Below are 23,232 nucleotides of genomic sequence, written 5' to 3' on the forward strand. Positions count from 1 at the left end.
AAGGTGATGTGAGTGTTTAGAGGGTGTTGTTACGTGTGACCTCCACTCCTGAGATGTCACTCTCGTGCTGTTTAGAGGAGCTGTATACTGACCTTTACCTGTGTGTGTGTGTTGCTTTAGGTAGCTAAATTTATCGGTTCTCCGCCGGGGTACGTGGGTCATGAGGAAGGAGGTCAGCTCACTAAACAGCTGAAGCAGTGTCCGAATGCCGTGGTGCTCTTCGATGAAGTGGATAAAGCACATCCTGATGTCCTCACCATCATGCTGCAACTCTTCGACGAGGTTGAAACCCTAGAATCATGGAGTCAATGAGTCACTGTATTAGTGAGTCACTGCCTCAGTGTGGCACTGAGTCTCTGTTTGACTGAGGCACTGAATCACCGTGCCATTGAGGCACTGAGTCACGAATGCGCTGTGTTCCTGAGGCACTGATTCGCTTTGTCACTATATCATTGATTCATTGTGCCACTGAGGCAATGATTCACTGTTACTGTGTTATTGTATAGCTGATTCAGTGTATCACAGTGTCGTGTGATCTTTGAGTTATTTTATTGAAACGTCTCTGGGTCAGGGACGTCTGACGGATGGGAAAGGGAAGACCATTGAATGCAAAGATGCCATTTTCATCATGACCTCCAATGTGGCGAGTGATGAAATTGCCCAGCATGCACTGCAGCTCAGACAGGAAGCTCAGGAGCAGAGTCGCTGCCGTCTGGCAGGCAGTCTGGGTGAGACATCTTTTTATTAACCTCATTTTCTCCTCAATTCCCCTCCACCAGTCAGTTCTCCTTTCACACCACAGTTACCAACCTTTCATCAGCTGCAGTAACACTGAATATACCGTGTGTGTGTGTGTGTGTGTGTGTGTGTGTGTGTGTGGTTGACTCCAGATGAAGTTCAGCAGAGTGAGAAGATCACCATCTCTAAGAAGTTTAAAGAGGAAGTGATTCGGCCCATCCTGAAGGTACACGCATTTCTTTATGAATCAATAGGATGTTATACATTTCATCCTTTAGCTACAAGACATGGTGAATAAAGGCGGAGGCTAGTGCTGTTATTTATGCTGATTACATTGGTAACGTTCCATCATGGTTACTGTTTGATCAGACACACACACATACTCCAGCTAGTCAGAAACAAAGATTTGTCTATGGCCATGGTATATAAAGTGATGGTGGAATCCTATTGGCTAAAAGGTTATGGTAATGGATTGTGATTGGTGTGTTGTTCTTTCAGGCCCAGTTCAGACGTGATGAATTTCTGGGACGGATTAATGAAATCGTTTACTTTCTGCCTTTTTGCCACTCCGAGCTCATTCAGCTTGTCAACAAGGAGCTCAACTACTGGGCCAAAAAGGTACTCTGTGTGTGTGTGTGTGTGTGTGTGTGTGTGTGTGTGTGTGTGTGTGTGTGTGTGTGTGTGTGTGTGTGAGAGAGAGAGACAGTTAAAAGGTGGATTGCTGTAAGTACAGAGCCATTTCTCTTTGTGCTGTTGATATGAAGCACACCAATAAACACATTAAATACACACACTCACACACACACAGGGAATCAATAACAGGCCGATCACCATAATCATATTAGTGAGGTTAGCATGTGGGCCAGTCATGAATATTTAAATACGAATGAAACTTCACTTCTGTGGAGTCACAGGAGTGCCATAAAAAAAAGAACAAATCTGGAAAAGAATAAGAAAATAAATGTTGAAAAAGAATAAGAAAATCTGCAAATAAAAATAAAGGAATAAGAAAAGGAATAAAATTTAAAAGAATAAGAGAATTTTCTTGATTGAGTTTTCTTTTCCCTGAAGGGCCAGGCTGTCAATCATCTGGCTTTGCTCGCTTATTCCCATCGAAGCAGGATTCATGTGTGCAGGAGCTGAATAGTCATCCTGGGCAGAAAGGCCTGGCCAAAGCCGGTTGATTTGACGGCTTGGCCCTTCATGGAAAAAAATTTATGCAATGAAGTAAAGCATTTATTTTCTTGTTCTTTTATTTTTATTCATTTTCTTATTCCTTGAGAAGAAGAAAAAGAACAACTTTATTCATCACACATACACTTGTGAAATTCCTCTCTGCATTTAATCCATCTGAAGCAGTGAACATGCACACACGTGAGCATTATTTTTATTTCTGTATTTAAATATTTGATTTAATATTATCTTCTCCTTCGAGCTAAAATGATGGAAAGAGTGGTAGAAATGTAACTCCATACGTTTCTTCACGAAAGCACTCTATGAGCCCTTTAAATCTGGTTTCCGTACACATCACAGCACTGAGACGGCTCTTCTGCGTGGTGTTAATGATCTCCACCGGTCTGCTGATGGTGGTTCTCACAACATTCTCCTCTTTGCCTTAAAGTGATACCGACACGAACAGGTCTCCCTGGTGTCATTTTAGATTTTAACACAAACTTTAAATTTTTGATGTGATCGCAAGGTGTGGAGATGAAAAAACTAAATAAAACGTTTAAACCTCCCGTCACGAAGTGATGCCTGGGATACCCTTCCCTTCTGCTGAGAACGGCCCAAAGCGGAAATGACGTAGATTGGTGAACCCCTGCCTGGAAGGCGCGCCGGCAGAACATGAGTTGTGAGCTATGAGCGGTGTCTGAAATCACTCACTCGTTCACTATTCCCTACTCACTGTCTAAGGAATTCTATATAGAGGACTATATCGTGAGCTCATTGGTAAAATGAAAAAAACACTTTTGGACACTACTCTGCCGCGCTGTTATTTACATAATTACTGTCGCACAATTAAAACATGCCAGGTCAGACGGCTGGTGGGTTTTCAGAATAATAAGCCCATATTGTACTGAACGTATTTCCCACATTAATAAATACAGAGTACTTTGTGTCTGCTGCATCTTTCAGTTCTTTTAAATCAAGGCTGAATACTTTCTTCTTTGCCTTTTATTAAATCAAATTTGAGGCTTTTGGTTAATTCCTCACTCTGCACTCTGACTTTTATTCTCGTATTTTATGTCGTTTATTCTGTTTTAGCTCATTTTCTATTCTCTTACCGTTTTTAATGAAATATTCTCTCGTTGCTGCACCGGGTGTAATAATTGTCTGTTGTAATAATTCTCACTATACATTTGGACAGCACTACAACATGGTGAGCTCGCTATATAGTGAGTAGTGAGTGATTTCGGACACCGCGTATGTCTTGCGTGATGGGGATGAAGACGAGTTAGTTGGGGAAGAGAGGGAGAATGTAGGGCTCGGGATAGAGTCCTACTGGTTTGAGCCGCACCAGGACCGTCACATTGACAATCACAATGAGATGAGTGAGTGCCACACAGATCTGGGCAAGCTGACATGGTGGAGGGATGATTAACAGGCAACCTGTTTTTGTTTACATTAATAATTACCAATACCGGCTGTTTGAATCTTTTACTGGTGTAATTGTTAGTATAATAGTGATTCCTGTTAGTAAGTTATAACTCAGGCCAAGATAAAATAATTGTTTTTGTTCCAATTCGGCAATCGCCTACCGAATACCGACCTCCCAAAAGCACAGTGTGGCACAGAGATATATCGCTTCATGTGGACAACTGTTGTGGAAAGTAGTCATTAGACTGCAGCCAGTGTACCAGAACACTGCTAGTTTAGATCTACTCTACTTATTTTATTACCTGAAAGCTAAAATAAAATATTTTTTGTTCAAGCCTGCGTTTGTCATTGTTTTCAAGCATTTTCAACACACTGGAGTAATGGAATATGTGTACAATAGAGTGTGCCATCTGTTCACCAGATTTTCACAGAGTCAAAGAGAAGAGTGAATTTATTTAGGTGTCGGTATTAATTTAGAACCTTTTTAGTATTGAAAGGCTCTGCCCCCTGATGTAGCCTTCACTATACGAGGTACCAGCAGATAGCCTGCACCGTTTGATCTAAGTAGGCGTGGCGGGTCATAAAGGACAAGAAGTTCACTCAGGTACTGTGGTGCGAGTGCTTTAAAGGTCTATATAAGAAATTTGATTGGGAGCCAATGCAGTTTTGATATGACAGGGGTGATGGGGTCATATTTTCTAGTTCTAGTTAGGACTTTTGCTGCTGCATTTTGAACTAACTGGAGCTTGTTTATGCACTTATTGGAACATCCAGACAGTAAGGCATTATAGTAATCCAACCTGGAGGTAACGAAAGCATGAACTAGTTTTTCTGTGTCGTGTAGTGACATTAAATTTCTTATCTTAGCAATATTTCTGAGATGAAAGAAAGCTATCCGGGTAATTTTATCAGTGTGAGTTTCGAATGAAAGACTGGGGTCAATCATCACTCCGAGGTCTTTTACTGCTGCACGTGAAGAAACAGAAAGGCCCTCCAGAGTCACTGTATAATCAGAAAACCTACTTCTAGCTGCATGTGGTCCTAGCATGTGGTCCTGAGCCAGGAGAGGGCTGTTCCCTTAACTCCCACAACATTTTCTAGTACAAGTACTTCAGTCCTGTCAGAGTTAAGCAGAAGGAAGTTAATAAGCATTCAGTGTCTAATGTCCTTCACACATTCAATTCTGTTAAGCTGGTGTCTCTCATCAGGTTTTGCAGAAACATACAACTGTGTGTCATCAGCATAACAGTGGAAACATATTAGTTTTCACAAATGTTTACCAATAATATTACCCAGAGATAACATGTATAAAGAAAAAAGCAGTGGACCCAAGACAGAACCTTGTGGAACACCAAACTTGACCTCAGTATGTCTAGAAAAATCACCATTTCCATCAACATACTGATAGCGATCAGTTAAATAAGAGCTGAGCCAGGAGAGGGCCGTTCCCTTAACTCCCACATTATTTTCTAGTCTATCCAGAAGAATGGAATGATCAATGGTATCAAATGCTGCACTAAGGTCAAGCAACACAAGCAGCGAGACACAGCCCTGGTCAGACGCCAACAGTAGGTCGTTTACTACTTTAACCAGTGCTGTCTCTGTGCTATGATGAGGTCTAAATCCTGACTGATACATTTCATGGATGTTATTCCTATGTAAATATGAGCATAACTGCTGTGTCACAAAAAGTACCACAAAGGAACACTGCATTAATACCATAATATTTGTAAATAAACTGTTATGTTATTAAGTGACTGGGCCTGTCTGTATTCCTTTGGTAGTGATGGAAAATGATGTTTAAAAGTCCTGGCTTCAGATGCTGTACATGCACTTCCGGGTTCTGGACATTCCCCGATCTACGTTACAACAAGGCGCCGCAGTTCCCATTTGCTCCATCATGCCACTTTGGTGTGCGCCCCCCCCCCCCCCCCCCTCCCTTTATCATCAAAGACTTATTATTCGCAGTCGCATTGTGGGTGAAAATTATCATAACTATCTTTATTTTCATGGAGTCATAGGGAAGAGTGAATTTATTTAGGTGTCTGTATTACTTAAGTGCTGCTTTTGACACGGTTAACAGCGATGCACTCATTTCCTGTCTCTCCTCTATTGGTATGACTGAGCCCTTCAGTGGTTCAGGTCATATTTTACAAGCAGAGAACAGATTTTCAGACAAGGTTCACACAAGTTCACCACCTCTCCTGTTAAGTCTTTACTCTCGCCAAGGTTCAAATATCATGCTCTGAGTACAAATTACGTGAGCGAATCAGAGATTCTGACGTCACTTACACACTACATGACTTACCGAGGCTGAGATCTAGTGGATACTAGATCTTCATGTTGTAAACAACCCTGAAGATAGAATAGAATAGGTCTTTATTGTCATTGTCACAAGTACAACGAAATTTAAAGTGCTCTCCAGTCAGTGCCTCAGTCATTGAGTCTCTAAAATATAATTTAAATTAAAAAGAATACATAGAAAACATGTAACAGTATTAGCAGCATACATGAACACACAGTCAAACACACCCAGTCACTGCAAAAAAAAGACAGTACAGACATACAGTTGTCATATGAACATACATCTACAGACATGCATACTTCCTGTCATTACAAACACACCCAGTCATCGAAAAAAAAATAAGCCTGATCTTTGAAGCAGTGAAAACACACACTCAAGTGAGTAGCCATACCAGAGGCTGCTTATAAACACTCCATCGCTGGCTACTCAGTATTTTTTTGTTTGTTTGTTTTTGGGGGGGGGTTCTCCAAAAAAATTTTTTTTCCTTGTATTTTTATGACATGCATTTGTTTTTTTTTTTCCACTGAGAAAAGCGATGTTCTTAGATGGCAAGAATTGTGTTGCTATGACAACTGCCATTGTTTACTAGTATGTGTGTTAGGTAAGTGAGATTAAAACTTCATAAAAGTGAAGTCCGTTGATTCGCGTGTTTTGTTGACAGTAAAAATCACATGGTTACAGAAACTTCTGATTAAATTTTTAGAATTAGAAGCCTTTATTTGTCACATATACATTGCAGCACATTGAAGTTCTTTCTCTGCATTTCACCCATCTGAAGCAGTGAACACACACGCACACACCCAGAGCAGTGAGGAGCTGTATTCCAGCACCCAGGGATTTTATTTATTTATTTATTTATTTATTTTTTAATTAGAAACCTTTATTAGATGGCTTTGTGTTACTGTTGTAAACAGTGTACGTGTGTCAGCAAATGGCCGTGCCCAGGGAAGCCTATTCTTAGAAATATTGTAACATTTAAAATGGAATAAATGGTTATATAGTTTTATTTTTACTAACCCCATTTCCAGAAAAGTTGGGATATTTTCCAAAATACAATAAAAACAAAAATCTGTGATTTGTTAATTCACGTGAACCTTTATTTAACTGACAGAAATACACAGAAAAGATTTTCAGTAACTGATGAACTTGAATGTATTTTGTAAATATAAACAAAGTTAGAATTTGATGCCTCCAACACACTCAAAAAAAAAAAGTTGGGACAGAGCCAAAATAAGACTGAAAAGTTTATAGGATATTCAAGTAACCCCATTTTGGAAGATTACACAATAAGCAGGTTAATTGGTGTTAATTGGACTTAGTATAAAAGGAGCAGCACCAAAGGCTCAGTCTTTGCAAGCAATTCAAAAAGAACATTTCTCATTGCAAGATTTTAGGTATTTTAAAATCCTTAGTACATAATATTGTGAAAAAATTCAGGGAATTCACAGATATCTTGGTGTGTAAAGGGCAAGGTCGGAAATCACTGTTGACCGTGCATGACCTTCGAGCCCTCGGGCAACACTGTCTGAGAAACCATCATGCTCATGTGACAAATGTAGCCACATGGGCTTGGGAGTACTTCGGAAAACCATTGTCTCTTAACATAGTCCGCCACTGCATCCAATAATGCAACCTGAAACCATATTTACCAAGGAGGAAGCCATCCATTAATTCTATGCAGAAATGCTGCCGATTTCTCTGGGCCCAAACTCATCTCAGATGGACTGAAAGACAGTGAAAACGTGCTGTGTTCAGATGAGTCCACATTTCAGCATGTTTTTGGGAAAACCAGACATCGAGTTCTCAGCGGCAAAGGTAAACATGACCATCCAGTTTATCGTCAGAGAAAGGTGAAGGCTAGCATTTGTGATCATATGGGGGGCACCAGTGCCTATTGCATGGGTGAGTTGCATGTATTTGAAGGTACCATTGATACATTGGGGCATATATTGGGATTTCAGAGAGATATATTCATCAAAGCAGCGTCTCTTCCCAGGAAGTCCATACTTATTTCAGCAGGACAATGCCAGGCCTCCATCTGCACAGACTACAACTGGCTTTGTGGACATGGAGTGTGTATGCTTAACTGGCCTGCTGCCAGTCCAGCTCTGTCTTCTATTGAAAATGTATGGCGCATCATGAAAAGGAGAACCAGACAATGGCAACCACGGACTGTTGAGCAGCTTGAAGTCAAGCAAGAATGCACAAAAATTCCAATTGCAAAACTGCAACAATTAGTATCCTCAAATCCCATATGATTAAAAAGGGTTTAAAAAGGAAAGTTGATGTAATACAATGGTAACTAGACTGCATTTCCACAGAGAAAATGCAAAGTGTGCTTGCTGAGCTGTAGCAGAATCATGCTAACATGCTAAGGCTAAAATGCTATCAGTTAGCATGCTTATATGCTAATGTAAGCATGGTTTGATCCTGAAACTCCTTTGGACTATCCCAGATCGCAACCTCATACGGTTCATCTCAAATATCCTTGGCATGGTAATAGGGAGCATGCTAACAGTTACCCTGTTGTCATCTAGCATGTTAACATGCTAAGGCTAATATGCTAACAGCTAGCATGCTAACATGTTAACAGTGAACATGCTAACATGTTAATTGTGAGTATTCTAACATGTTGAGACTAATATGTTAACAACTAGCATATGAACATGCTAAAGTTAACAAGCTAACACTTTCTGGTTAACATGCTAACATGTCGACAGCTAACAGCTAGCATGCTAACAGGCAAATGCTAACATGCTATAATACATGCTGATATGCAATTGCATGTCATATGTTCATGTTAACATGTTAATACTAACATGCTAATGTTAGCATGCTAACATGTTAATGCTAACATGCTAACTCTTAACATGCTAACTGTTAGCATACACAGTACCCCAGGTTGTGAAGCTTACCAACAACAGAAGTGGGAGTCATCTTGGTTGACCTGACTGCAGCTTATGACACCGTGTGGCACCAGGGTCTGATCCTGAAACTCCTTTGGACTATCCCAGATCGCAACCTCATACGGTTCATCTCAAACATCCTTGGCAACTGCAACTTCATTTTGAAGACGAGTGACGCACAGTCCAGTTGTCAGTGACTGCTCAGAAATAGAGTTCCTCAAGGCTCAGTACTGGCCCCCATGCTATTTAACATCTACATTAGCGACCTACCCCATACATCATCAAGGCAATATGGATACGCAGACGACCTTGCACTCTTGTTTTCAGACAGTAGCTGGTCAAATGTGGAAGATGCACTCACGAAGGCCATGGCACTCATAGCAACCTATCTTGAATCATGGAGACTGAAGCTGAGCACGGCAAAAAACACCACCACAGCCTTCCACCTCAACGCCAACACCTTCAGCTCACAGTGAACCTCAACGGGACACCCCTACCCTACAATGCCACTCCAACATATCTTGGTGTATAATTAGATAGGCAACTGACATTCAAGCAACACCTCGAATCACTATGGGCTAAAGTGTCATCCAGGATCAACCTCCTTCGCCGCCTGGCAGGGTCATCATGGGGAGCTAATACATCAACCCTCCGCACAGGTGCCCTCGCCCTAGTCTACAGCTTTGTGGAATATGCAGCCCCAGCTTGGTGTCACAGTGCACATGCACGAAAGCTGGATATAACATTAAATGAGACCCTGAGAATCATCACAGACTGCCTGCGTCCAACTCCATCTGAGCTCCTACCATTGTTAGCTGGCATTGCTCCTGCAGCTCTTCACAGAGAACACCTTACACACAGACTGGTCAACAAGGCTTTGCAAGATACCAATCACCCCCTTCACCACCTCGTCCAGAACTCTCAACTAGACCGCCAATGCTTGTCCTCCTGCCACCTCTTCTCCCGCCATGCAGCAACCCTACGTGGCACTAACTTCAACATCATAGACAAATGGAGAACCTCCTGGTAGGAGACCACCCCACCCACCCAGTTCGCACTCTCCCCAAATACAACATTACCACCAGGAGCTGAGCTACCCCGAAGATCATCGGTCACCCTGAACCGCCTACGAACCGGAGTTGGTTGGTTCAATGACATGTACCGCTGGGGGCTGCACCCATCAGCAGCCTGTGTCTGTGGACATGCCCCCCTTCCTCTCTTCCCCATATCTTATTCTTTTTATATTTGTATATGTAAATACTTAATTTATTTTAATTTATCTAGAAGTTTTCTCTATTTCTTTTCTCTGTTTATCTGTAATGATGCTGCTGGAATCTTAATTTCCCTGAGGGAACCCTCCCAAAGGGATCAGTAAAGTTTTATCTAATCTAATCTAGTCTAATCTAATCTAATGGCACACATGCTAACAGTTAGAAGGTTAACATGCGCAGGTTAGCATGCTAACACGGTAAGGCTTATATGCTTAGAGCTAGCATGCTAATGGCTAATATGTGTGTTGTGTGGACGTGCAAGTATTCCTAGTAAAGCGGCCGTTGAGTTGAAGTTCATTTGTTGTCAAAATCTCAAATGAGCAGATCCTTGCCAAATGCATTATCACCTATGGGGAATGGAGGGATGACTCCGTCAAGTTTCAAATAATTAGCTGCAATGTGGAGGAAAAAGAGATGGATGAAAGGCAAGACAAAGACGAGTGCGGGTCAGACCTGATATGTGTGTGATGGGTGAGTTGGCCTGAGGTGCCATATGAAGTTTGGTGGCTGTGTGGTGAAGTGTTAATGAGCAAAACTCCATTCATGTGAATGGGGCCAAAAATCAATGGAAGCCTGTGGAGGGAAAAAAGGATGCGTGAAAACCAAGGAAAAGACGAGTGCATGCCTCAGATGAGGGGATGGATATGTGCGGGGACTTGCCCTGAGGCATCATGTGAAGTTTCTTGAAGTTTGGTCACTCGCTTCAAAAATTTGATGGAGTGTGAAAGTTTTTTTTTTTCCCGAAACTCCATTCATTTTCAGTGGGGCCAAAAATGAATGGAAGTGAGTGGATGAAAAAGTGGGACATGAAAAGAAAGGAAAAAATGAATGTGGGTCAGAAGCATGTCTGAGCAGGATGAGTTGATTCATGCGACCTATTCATTCTCGATGGGGGAAAAAAACGACAAGAACGAGAGAGGGTGCATCAATCCAAAAGCTGTATACAAGCGCACTACACCACTTCAGGACGGACATTTCAGAGTTGGAACGGTGTTGGTATCTCAAAAGCTGTAGGAGGAGTAGTGGCTCCAAAAAACGGGTGTACAGGAATAATAAAGTAAACTTAAAGGAACAGTCCACCGTACTTCCATAATGAAATATGCTCTTATCTGAATTGAGACGAGCTGCTCCGTACCTCTCCGAGCTTTGCGTGACCTCCCAGTCAGTCAGACGCAGTCAGACGCGCTGTCACTCCTGTTAGCAATGTAGCTAGGCTCAGTATGGCCAATGGTATTTTTTGGGGCTGTAGTTAGATGCGACCAAACTCTTCCGCGTTTTTCCTGTTTACATAGGTTTATATGACCAGTGATATGAAACAAGTTCAGTTACACAAATTGAAACGTGGCGATTTTCTATGCTATGGAAAGTGCGCACTATAATGACAGGCGTACTAACACCTTCTGCGCGCTTCGGCAGCACATTGATATCTGAGCTCTGTATCAATGCGCTGCCGAAGCGCGCAGAAGGTGTTAGTACGCCTGTCATTATAGTGCGCACTTTCCATAGCATAGAAAATCGCTACGTTTCAATTTGTGTAACTGAGCTTGTTTCATATCACTGGTCATATAAACCTATGTAAACAGGAAAAACGCGGAAGAGTTTGGTCGCATCTAACTACAGCCCCAAAAAATACCATTGGCCATACTGAGCCTAGCTACATTGCTAACAGGAGTGACAGCGCGTCTGACTGCGTCTGACTGACTGGGAGGTCATGCAAAGCTCAGAGAGGTATGGAGCAGCTCGTCTCAATTCAGATAAGAGCATATTTCATTATGGAAGTACGGTGGACCGTTCCTTTAAGAACAATAGTTTGCTTGCTGCACACTAATAATGCCTCTGTCCTTGTTGTTGTTGTTTTTTTTTTTTTTTTAAGTGTGTCGCAGGCATCAAATTCTAACTTCGTTTATATTTACAAAACACAATTAAGTTGGTCAGTAAAACTATTGAAAATCTTTTCTTTGTACTTTTGTCAGTTAAATAAAGGTTCATATGAATTAACAAATCACAGATTTTTGTTTTCATTCCATTTTGGAAAATATCCCATGTTTTCTGTAAATGGGGTTAGTAATTAAAATGTACGGGGTTTGCATCAGGGCACTTTCCATGATCGGCAAGTAGGGTTTCTTTTTAGGGTTTTGTTTGGTTTTCAACTCTGAGAAAACTGAATTTCTATTGGCTGGTCCCAAATCTCTCTTATATGAGTCATCCAACTTTTCTATTAGTACTGATGCTGTGCTTCTTAAGCCTTGTTCCTGTTGTCAGAAATCTTGGGAGTACTATATGATTGATCACTCAATTTTGATTTTCATATTACAGTGGGGCAAAAAAGTATTTAGTCAGTCACCAATTGTGCAAGTTCTCCCACTTAAAAAGATGAGAGAGGCCTGAAATTTTCATCATAGGTATCACATTGTCTGATTTTTAAAGAATTTATTTGCAAATTATGGTGGAAAATAAGTATTTGGTCAATAACAAAAGTTCATCTCAATACTTTGTTATATACCCTTTGTTGGCAATGACAGAGGTCAAACATTTTCTGTAAGTTTTCACACACTGTTGCTGGTATTTTGGCCCATTCCTCCATGCAGATCTCCTCTAGAGCAGTGATGTTTTGGGGCTGTCGCTGGGCAACACGGACTTTCAACTCCCTCCAAAGATTTTCTATGGGGTTGAGATCTGGAGACTGGCTAAGCCACTCCAGGACCTTGAAATGCTTCTTACGAAGCCACTCCTTCATTGCCCAGGCGGTATGTTTGGGATCATTGTCATGCTGAAAGACCCAGCCACGTTTCATCTTCAGTGCCCTTGCTGATGGAAGGAGGTTTTCACTCAAAATCTCACAATACATGGCCCCATTCATTCTTTCCTTTACACGGATCAGTCATCCTGGTCCCTTTGCAGAAAAACAACCCCAAAGCATGATGTTTCCACCCCCATGCTTCACAGTAGGTATGGTGTTCTTTGGATGCAACTCAGCATTCTTTCTCCTCCAAACACGACAAGTTGAGTTTTTACCAAAAAGTTTTATTTTGGTTTCATCTGACCATATGACGTTCTCCCAATCCTCTTCTGGATCATCCAAATGCTCTCTAGCAAATTTCAGATGGGCCTGGACATGTACTGGCTTAAGCAGGGGGACACGTCTGGCACTGCAGGATTTGAGTTCCTAGCGGCATAGTGTGTTACTGATGGTAGCCTTTGTTACTTTGGTCCCAGCTCTCTGCAGGTCATTCACTAGGTCCCCCCGTGTGGTTCTGGGATTTTTGCTCACCGTTCTTGTGATCATTTTGACCCCACGGGGTGAGATCTTGCGTGGAGCCCCAGATCGATGGAGATTATCAGTGGTCTTGTATGTCTTCCATTTTCTAATAATTGCTCCCACAGTTGATTTCTTCACACCAAGCTGCTTACCTATTGCAGATTCAGTCTTCCCAGCCTGGTGCAGGTCTACAATTTTGTTTCTGGTGTCCTTTGACAGCTCTTTGGTCTTGGCCATAATGGAGTTTGGAATGTGACTGTTTGAGGTTGTGGACAGGTGTCTTTTATACTGATAACGAGTTCAAACAGGTGCCATTAATACAGGTAACGAGTGGAGGACAGAGGAGCCTCTTAAAGAAGTTGTTACAGGTCTGTGAGAGCCAGAAATCTTGCTTGTTTGTAGGTGACCAAATACTTATTTTACTGAGGAATTTACCAATTAATTCATTAAAAATCCTAGAATGTGATTTCCTGGATTCTTTCCCCCGTTCTGTCTCTCATAGTTAAAGTGTACCAATGATGAAAATTACAGGCCTCTCTCATCTTTTTAAGTGGGAGAACTTGTACAATTGGTGGCTGACTAAATACTTTTTTGCCCCACTGTAAGTTACTCACCAAACTTGCATTCTTTCACCTCCGTAACATTGCTCGTCTTCATCCGCTTCTGACTGGTAATGATGCACAAACTCTGGTTCATGCTTTCATAATATCCCATTTAGATTATTGTAATTCACTCTTCATATGCCTTCCTGCATAGTCCTTACAAAAGATACAATATATTCAGAATTCTGCAATTCTAGCCCATACTAAAGTCTCTGCTCACATCACCCCCATCCTCTTTCCGGTACCGGTTCTGTGCTGGATCAAATTTTAAATCTTGCTTGTCTTTTCTCAAAGCCCTGCATAATCTTGCTCTGATCTAGCTGAGGGAACTACTGATCCCCTACACCTCCATTCACTCACTAAGGTCTTCTAGCAACAACCTACTTGCTGTTCTATGCACCAGACTTTCTAATGTGGGGGCAGGACCTCCAGTGCCATTGACCCCAAACTCTGGAATTCTCTTCGTCCTTCTCTCCATGGCTGCCCTTCTTTCTCTTTTTCAATTCAGATCTCACAGACCAATTATTTCAATGATCTTCCATGATCATTTCTCTTCCTCTCTTACTGCTTAGTCTTTTTCCCCCATGTAAAGCAACCTTAGAATTGTGAAAGGCGCTATAGAAATTTATTATTATTATTATTATTATTATTATTATTATTGATGAAACTCCTGTGACTCCAATGAATTCTGTCTCAAAAACATACAGCCTGTTTAATTTATTGAGTGATAAATTAGTATGTTTTTTTAGTGTGTTGTACAGTGTTGCATGTTGTACAGTGCTGTGTGTTGTACAGTGCTGTGTGGTGTACTCAAGTCAATTTTATTGTCAAATATACTATACCGTACATGCTCGACATACAGCACAGATGAAATTTCAGTCCTCTCTGACCCACGGTGCAAACAGGCAATGCAAATAAATGAAAATAGAAAAACTGAAATAAACAATATAAACAGTGTAGTATAGTGTACTGTATGTTGTACAGTGTTGCGTATTGTACAGTCCTGTGTAGTGTACAGTGTGTTGGACAGTCCTGTGTAGGGTACTGTGTGTTGGACAGTCCTGTGTAGGGTACTGTGTGTTGGACAGTCCTTGAACCCATCCTCATTTGGGCAACAACAGACAACATGACTATAACATTAACAGTTTTAACATGAAGTCAGTTTTGTTGATATTACAACCCCGATTCCAAAACGTTGGGACAAAGTACAAATTGTAAATAAAAACGGAATGAAATGATGTGGAAGTTTCAAAATTCCATATTTTATTCAGAATAGAACATAGATGACACATCAAATGTTTAAACTGAGAAAATGTATCATTTAAAGAGAAAAATTAGGTGATTTTAAATTTCATGACAACACCACATCTCAGAAAAGTTGGGACAAGGCCATGTGAGACATCCCCTTTTCTCTTTACAACAGTCTGTAAACGTCTGGGGACTGAGGAGACAAGTTGCTCAAGTTTAGGGATAGGAATGTTAACCCATTCTTGTCTAATGTAGGATTCTAGTTGCTCAACTGTCTTAGGTCTTTTTTGTCGTATCTTCCGTTTTATGATGCGCCAAATGTTTTCTATGGGTGAAAGATCTGGACTGCAGGCTGGCCAGTTCAGTACCCGGACCCTTCTTCTACGCAGCCATGATGCTGTAATTGATGCAGTATGTGGTTTGGCATTGTCATGTTGAAAAATGCAAGGTCTTCCCTGAAAGAGACGTCGTCTGGATGGGAGCATATGTTGCTCTAGAACCTGGATATACCTTTCAGCATTGATGGTGTCTTTCCAGATGTGTAAGCTGCCCATGCCACACGCACTAATGCAACCCCATACCACCAGATGCAGGCTTCTGAACTGAGCGCTGATAACAACTTGGATCGTCCTTCTCCTCTTTAGTCCGAATGACACTGCGTCCCTGATTTCCATAAAGAACTTCAAATTTTGATTCGTCTGACCACAGAACAGTTTTCCACTTTGCCACAGTCCATTTTAAATGAGCCTTGGCCCAGAGAAGACGTCTGCGCTTCTGGATCATGTTTAGATACGACTTCTTCTTTGAACTATAGAGTTTTAGCTGGCAACACCGGATGGCACGGTGAATTGTGTTCACAGATAATGTTCTCTGGAAATATTCCTGAGCCCATTTTGTGATTTCCAATACAGAAGCATGCCTGTATGTGATGCAGTGCCGTCTAAGGGCCCGAAGATCACAGGCACCCAGTATGGTTTTCCGGCCTTGACCCTTACGCACAGAGATTCTTACAGATTCTCTGAATCTTTTGATGATATTATGCACTGTAGATGATGATATGTTCAAACTCTTTGCAATTTTACACTGTCGAACTCCTTTCTGATATTGCTCCACTATTTGTCGGCGCAGAATTAGGGGGATTGGTGATCCTCTTCCCATCTTTACTTCTGAGAGCCGCTGCCACTCCAAGATGCTCTTTTTATACCCAGTCATGTTAATGACCTATTGCCAATTGACCTAATGAGTTGCAATTTGGTCCTCCAGCTGTTCCTTTTTTTGTACCTTTAACTTTTCCAGCCTCTTATTGCCCCTGTCCCAACTTTTTTGAGATGTGTTGCTGTCATGAAATTTCAAATGAGCCAATATTTGGCATGAAATTTCAAAATGTCTCACTTTCGACATTTGATATGTTGTCTATGTTCTATTGTGAACACAATATCAGTTTTTGAGATTTGTAAATTATTGCATTCCATTTTTATTTACAATTTGTACTTTGTCCCAACTTTTTTGGAATCAGGGTTGTATAAACTCTTCATTGATGGAAACTTGAGTGCAAAACTGTTCATGATAACTGCAGTCCTAAAGTTAGCAAGTCAGCTGTAGTCCTCAGCCATAAAAGCATTACTGTAAGTGTCCAGAGCATCCTCCAAGTGTGACTTTCAACTGTCCACATGGGGCCGTCCTCCACAGGAGCGATGTGATGAGACTCTGACCAGACACAGGGCATCAGGATGGATCAGGCAGGTCTGAGGAGCAGAAGAGGTCAGCATCTCGATCCCAGGATTGACATGTAACTCGGGGAGGGGAACAGGTTGTTAGGTATGCCCAATGTCACCTGAATAAGTATATACAGTATACATTTTGCGCTAAGTATAAGCAGGGACTCCAGCAAAACTATGACAGCATAACTAAAAGGGGAGCGCCAGAAGGTAACACAGGCATGAGGGAGTCCCAGGACATAAAGCAGCAGCCACTACACCGTCAACCAACTTGAGTGAGCAAGCGAATGGGGGTCTGACAGCATCCATACATCCCAGTTTACCAAAACACTCTGTCTGAGGACCCTCCAGATCTACACCTTTACCTCATAAACACCATTAACAAAAGGCTTGACTAAACAGATATGTTTTCAGCTTGGACTTAAATGCTGAGACTGTGTCTGATTCCCAAACACTACTTGGAAGGCTGTTCCATAACTGTGGGGCTTTGTAAGAAAAGGCTCTGCCCCCTGATGTAGCCTTCACTATACGAGGTACCAGCAGATAGCCTGCACCTTTTGATCTAAGTAGGCGTGGTGGGTCATAAAGGACCAGAAGTTCACTCAGGTACTGTGGTGCGAGACCATTCAGTGCTTTAAAGGTCAATAGTCGTATTTTATTATCAATACGAAGTTTCATTGGGAGCCAGTGCAGTGTGTGTAAGACAGGCGTGATGTGGTCATATCTTCTAGTTCTAGTAAGGACTCTTGCTGCTGCATTTTGAACTAACTGGAGCTTGTTTATGCACTTATTGGAACATCCAGACAGTAAGGCATTACAGTAATCCAACCTGGAGGTAACAAAAGCATGAGCTAGTTTTTTCTCATCATGTAGTGACATTAAATTTCTTATCTTTGCAATATTTCTGAGATGAAAGAAAGCTGTCCAGGTAATGTTATCGATGTGAGTTTCAAATGAAAGACTGGAGTCAATAATCACTCCGACGTCTCTTACTGCTGCACGTGAAGAAACAGAAAGGCCATCCAGAGTTACTGTGTAATCAGAAAACTTGCTTCTAGCTGCTTGGGGTCCTAATACAAGTACTTTAGTCTTGTCAGAGTTAAGCAGAAGGATGTTAATAAGCATCCAGTGTCTAATGTCCTTCACACATTCTTCAATTCTATTAAGTTGGTGTGTCTCATCAGGTTTTGCAGAAACATACAACTGTGTCATCAGCATAACAGTGGAAACTAATACAATGTTTACGAATAATATCACCCAGAGGTAACATTATATAAAGAAAAAAGCATTGGACCCAAGACAGAACCTTGTGGAACACCAAACTTTACCTCAGTATGTCTAGAAAAATCACCATTTACATCAACATACTGATAGCGATCAGTTAAATAAGAGCTGAGCCAGGAGAGGGCCGTTCCCTTAACTCCCACAACATTTTCTAGTCGATCCAGAAGAATGGAATGATCAATGGTATCACATGCTGCACTAAGGTCAAGCAACACAAGCAGCAAGACACAGCCCTGGTCAGACGCCAACAGTAGGTCGTTTACTACTTTAACCAGTGCTGTCTCTGTGCTATGATGAGGTCTAAATCCTGACTGATACATTTCATGGATGTTATTCCTATGTAAATATGAGCATAACTGCTGTGTCACAGCTTTTTTCAAAGGGGAGGTTTGATATTGGCCGATAATTGGACAGCTGACAGGGATCAGGGTCAGGTTTTTTAATCAGGGGTTTGATGACTGCTAGTTTAAAGGCTTTGGGTACATAGCCAATCCTAAGAGAAGAATTTATTATTTTTAGAAACGGTTCAGTTACCTACACATCTGTCTGTTTGAATAGACGTGTAGGTAAGGGATCTAGTACACAAGTTGAGGCTTTTGATGCAGAGATTAATGAAAGTAATTCATTAATTCAGTAATTCTCTAAGGGGAGTAAAACATTCTAATTGCTGATCTGATACAGTTTTATATTGTTAACTACAGGGTCACTTGCATTGACCTTAAATTAGTAGTTTGAATTTTTTGTCAGATATTTTCAATTTTGTCATTAAAAAGTTCATGAAGTCGTTGCTACTACGTACTGCAGGTGTGCATGTGTCTATAGTGGACTTATTCCTGGTTAATTTTGCTACAGTATTAAATAGCTATCTAGGATTATTTTTTATTATCTTCTATTAGGGAGGAGAGATATGTTGATCTAGTAGCACTAAGAGCTTTTCTATACTTCAGGAAGCTCTCCTTCCATGCTAATTTGAACACTACCAATTTTGTTTGACGCCATTTACGTTCCAGTTTTCAGGTGGTCTGTTTTAATGTGTGAGTGTCATCATTATACCAGGGTGCTAATTTTTTCTCTCTAATCATTTTCCTTTTAAGAGGAGCTGCGTTATCTAAAGTATAGTGGAACATTGACTCTAAGCATTCAGTTGCCTGATCAAGTTCTGCAGGGGCTGACAGTGACCCAATCAAAGTTGACAACTCTGGGAGATCATTTATAAAGCTCTGTGCAGTAGTTGATGTGAATATACGTTTAATACAGTAGCGTGATGAGGTGCATATATTATTACTCAGACATATTTTGAATGAGATGAGACAATGATCTGAGATAACTTCAGACTGTGGAAGTGTGACTATATTTTCTCCATTTAACCCGAATGTTAGTATTAGATCAAGGGTGTGACCACCATTGTGGGTCGGTCCTATGACATTCGGATTAATCCCTACTGAATCTAAAAGGGACACAAACGCTGTTTTCAAAGGGTCTTCTGGGTTATCGAAGTGAATATTAAAATCTCCGACAACTAAAGCTTTGTCTAAGGAAATAACCAGATCTGAGATAAAATCTGCAAATTCAGAAAGAAACTCAGAATATGGCCCCGGGGGCCTGTAAATAATAAGTAACGGAATTAACTGGGTCACAGTCCTGTGTGTTGTACAGTCTTGCATGTTGTACAGTCCTTTGTAGTCTACTGTGTATTGTATAGGGTTGTGTACTGTACTATGTGTTGTACAGTGTTGTGTAGTGTACTGTGTTGTACAGTGTTGTGTGTTGTACAGTCCTGTGTAGTGTACTGTGTATTGTATAGGGTTGTGTAGTGTACTGTGTTGTGTAGTGTACTGTGTTGTACAGTGTTGTGTAGTGTACTATGTGTTGTACAGTGTTGCGTATTGTACAGTCCTGTGTAGTGTGCTGTGTTGTACAGTGTTGTATCGTGTACTGTGTATTGTACAGTGTTGTGTAGCGTGCTGTGTGTTGTACCGTGTTGTGTTTCTGTTCTGTTACAATGCTGTAATTTTCTGTCACTGACGCTAGGATTTCTTCACCTGGTATCTGAGGTTGGTATTGGAACATTCATTCATTTCTTAAAGCACTTATCCATTGCGGGTCACAGGGAAGCTGGAACCAATCCTAGCTGATGTTGGGTGAGAGGTCGGGTTCACCCTGGACGGGCCGCCAATCCTTTGCAGGTCTGACCCCTCACACTCACATGCAAACCTATGGGCAATTAGCCAGTTGAACTAATCTGCATGTCTTTGGACTGTGGGAGGAAACCGGAGGAAACCCATGCAGGCACTAGGTGAACATGTAAACTCCACACAGGAGGGCCCCAGTTGGCTGCGTGGCTTGAATCCAGAACCACCTTGCTGTCTTACGCCACCACTGTTGCCCAGTACTGGAACATTTTTACCAGTAAATGAGCACAATATCGGACTGACACTCAGCACCACTGTCAGTATCAATACATGCCTTACAAATTATTTTGTCATCTGGAGGAAAAAGTTCTGTTTTGTATTAAATTATTCAAAAACAAAAGAAAAAATTAATCACCCACAGCATCACATGCCACATACCCCATTCCCCTGCACCCTACCACCCCCCACCCACCCTTGTCTCCTATCCCCACTTACTCTTTGATTTTTAACCCCTTGTTTTTACCCCCAGGCTGAGCGCAGTCACATCACCCTTCACTTATACTCTGTGTACTTGAACGCATTCTCCTTCCAGACTCATGTTCAACTTTACTTATCTTAGTTATGCAGAAATGCATTTCCCTCTGTACCACTGTACCTATCTGTACACACACACACACACATTATTTATATATATATATATATATATATATATATATATATATATATATATATATATAATATGCATGCATCCGCACAGTTCAGTTGAGCACTTGGTCTTCAGTTTGTGGGGTTCTTTTTTTTGTCCCTCAGGCCAAACAGAGACATGACATCACCCTGCTGTGGGAGCGAGCTGTGCTTGAGCTGCTGATTCGAGGATACAACCTCCACTATGGCGCTCGCTCCATCAAACACGAGGTACACAATCAATCAAACACCATCGATACACAATAGACTAATCAATATTGCACACTCACTCACACACATGCACACCTCTAAACACACACTGGGGTATTAGGAAGAGAGAAATACGAGTAGAAGAAACAATAATGGTCCTTATTGGATTGGAAGTTCTATACACTGATATTAGCTTATGGACTCGTGTGTGTGTGTGTGTGTGTGTGTATAAACTTTTTGCTGTGATATCAGACTTGCTGTTTGGTCTAAAAACCAAAAGCTACTTTTATTTATTTAGGTAATAATAACATTTATTAATGATGTTAAATAAATTAAGAACAGTTTAAATCTTTTGACATAATTTTTTTTCAAATGGTTGTAAAACTTTATTGTATTCAAATGGTGACACATTATTGTTAGTAGTAACTTTTATTTTATTATAATAAAGTTTATTATTTTTACTTTAACATTGTGAGTGTATATATATATATATATATATATATATATATATATATATATATGTATGTATGTGTGTGTGTATTGATGTAGGTGATGAAATGCTGTAGCAGCAGATACAGATACTTTAAATATCAATATCACATTTAGGAAATTGATATAATTTAATATTTATACAAAACATAATTGTTTTTTAATAAATAAAATGTTAATTATATGACAATATTTACTGTCTGCTCTGTGTTCATACTGCTCCTCTTCAGTTTAAGAGATGGCTCTAAATCAGCACTACTCTCATATTGTAGGTGGAGCGTTGTGTGGTGAACCAAATAGCTGCAGCATATGAGCAGGAGCTCCTCCCTAAAGGCTGTACGCTCCGCCTCAGTGTGGATGGAGAACTGGGAGACGAGGAGGAGGGACGAGCAAGTCCTTCGCTCCGCTTGGAGCTAGTGGATAAAGACAGCAAAACACAAAAGCTGGAAATCAGTCCACCACTAAACCCAGAGCAGGTTTCATCTGCACGTTAACTTCCTGCTTATCTCCTGAGCGATTCTGCTGTAATGTCTTTATTTCTGGTGAAGAAACTTGTCATGGTGGACACACCAACACACTAGACATTAAAAACACTGCTTCTGTTCAGAAGGTCAGAAATCTCATATTTTTTTCAAAAATGAGTAAATTCTATATACTGATTTTTTTGGGCTGTTGCTCAGAAAGTTGAAAGTTTAAATCTCAACACAGCTGATTGGTACTTAACCATCATCTGTCATTCTGGACAGCCACAGACCAAATAAATAAAAATGCAAATATTATTTAAGAATAAAATATTTACAACAGAAAACTCATATTTGTGAAAAGTTGTCAGTTAGTAAAAACACAATTTTGACTTTATTTTAATCTATATTTTTCATAACTGTTGATGTAAACAGGTCCACAGTTCTATCATGATGTGGTGAAGTGAGCGATGTCATGATAGCAGTCAGTTGACAGTTACATCATCACAACCTTACATAAAACTCTATAAAACAAGCTTTACTGCTAAATCAAACGCATTTCTACATCACACCTCAGGTACTGAGTTTACTCGAGAAATAAAATCATTTTTCAGATAAATAATAAAAACTATCTTACATTATTTTCATACATCAGTCTGTAACACAATATTCACAATAGTGTGTGTGCACGCATGCATGCAAGTATTCCTAATAAAGTGGCCACTGAGTTGAAGTTGATTTGATGTCAATGTCTCAAATTAGCAAATCTTTGCCAAATGCATTATCACCTATGGGGAAATGGGATGACTCGGTCAAGCCTCAAATAATTGGCGGCAATGGGGAGGAAAAAGGGATGGATGAAAGGTAAGACAAAGACAAGTGCGGGTCAGACTTATTATTCATGTCCAAGCAGGACAACTGGAAACATGAGCCCTGTTTGTTTTCTATGGGAAAAAAACAACAAGAATGAGAGAACGGGTACATCAGTCCAAAAGCTGTATATGAGCACATCATTCCTGATCATACCGCACAGATTAAAGTTGGTTTGGGGTCTCTACTCAAAAACTGCGGGAGAAGAAACTGTCCAAATATCTGGCAGAATAATTAAAAGGCAGTTTTTTGTCAGATAACATAACTAGAAAGTGCATTCCCTGAAGAGAATGGGGTGTATTGCACAATATGCAGCAGACTGTTCACATTGTATGTGTGCGAGTGTGTATTAGTGTTTTTGTGCGTTACTGTCAGTGTGGTGTGTGTGTGTGTGTAATGGGTGAGTTGGTGTTAGTCAAGTTTATTTGTATAGCGCATTTAACAATAAACATTGTCG

At 40.7% G+C, this 23,232-nt stretch overlaps 1 protein-coding gene across 3 annotated transcripts in view; it reads left to right on the forward strand.

Annotated features, from left to right (window-relative positions):
* Positions 1-22,648, forward strand: part of clpb (ClpB family mitochondrial disaggregase) — a 124,525-nt gene extending 101,877 nt beyond the window's left edge. For 2 of the 3 annotated variants that reach the window (XM_060943420.1, XM_060943419.1), the window contains 6 exons: positions 121-282; positions 572-728; positions 891-964; positions 1,237-1,356; positions 20,872-20,976; positions 21,717-22,648. In XM_060943420.1, coding sequence (XP_060799403.1) covers positions 121-282; positions 572-728; positions 891-964; positions 1,237-1,356; positions 20,872-20,976; positions 21,717-21,938 — 840 coding nt within the window. In that variant the 3' untranslated portion in view covers positions 21,939-22,648. Of the gene's footprint in view, positions 1-120; positions 283-571; positions 729-890; positions 965-1,236; positions 1,357-19,960; positions 20,753-20,871; positions 20,977-21,716 lie in introns of those variants that run through there. The other variant, XM_060943421.1, reaches the window with a different exon arrangement.
* Positions 22,649-23,232: the final 584 nt, after the last annotated feature.

This window comes from Neoarius graeffei, chromosome 16 (genome assembly GCF_027579695.1).
Source record: "Neoarius graeffei isolate fNeoGra1 chromosome 16, fNeoGra1.pri, whole genome shotgun sequence".
Taxonomy (NCBI): domain Eukaryota; kingdom Metazoa; phylum Chordata; class Actinopteri; order Siluriformes; family Ariidae; genus Neoarius; species Neoarius graeffei.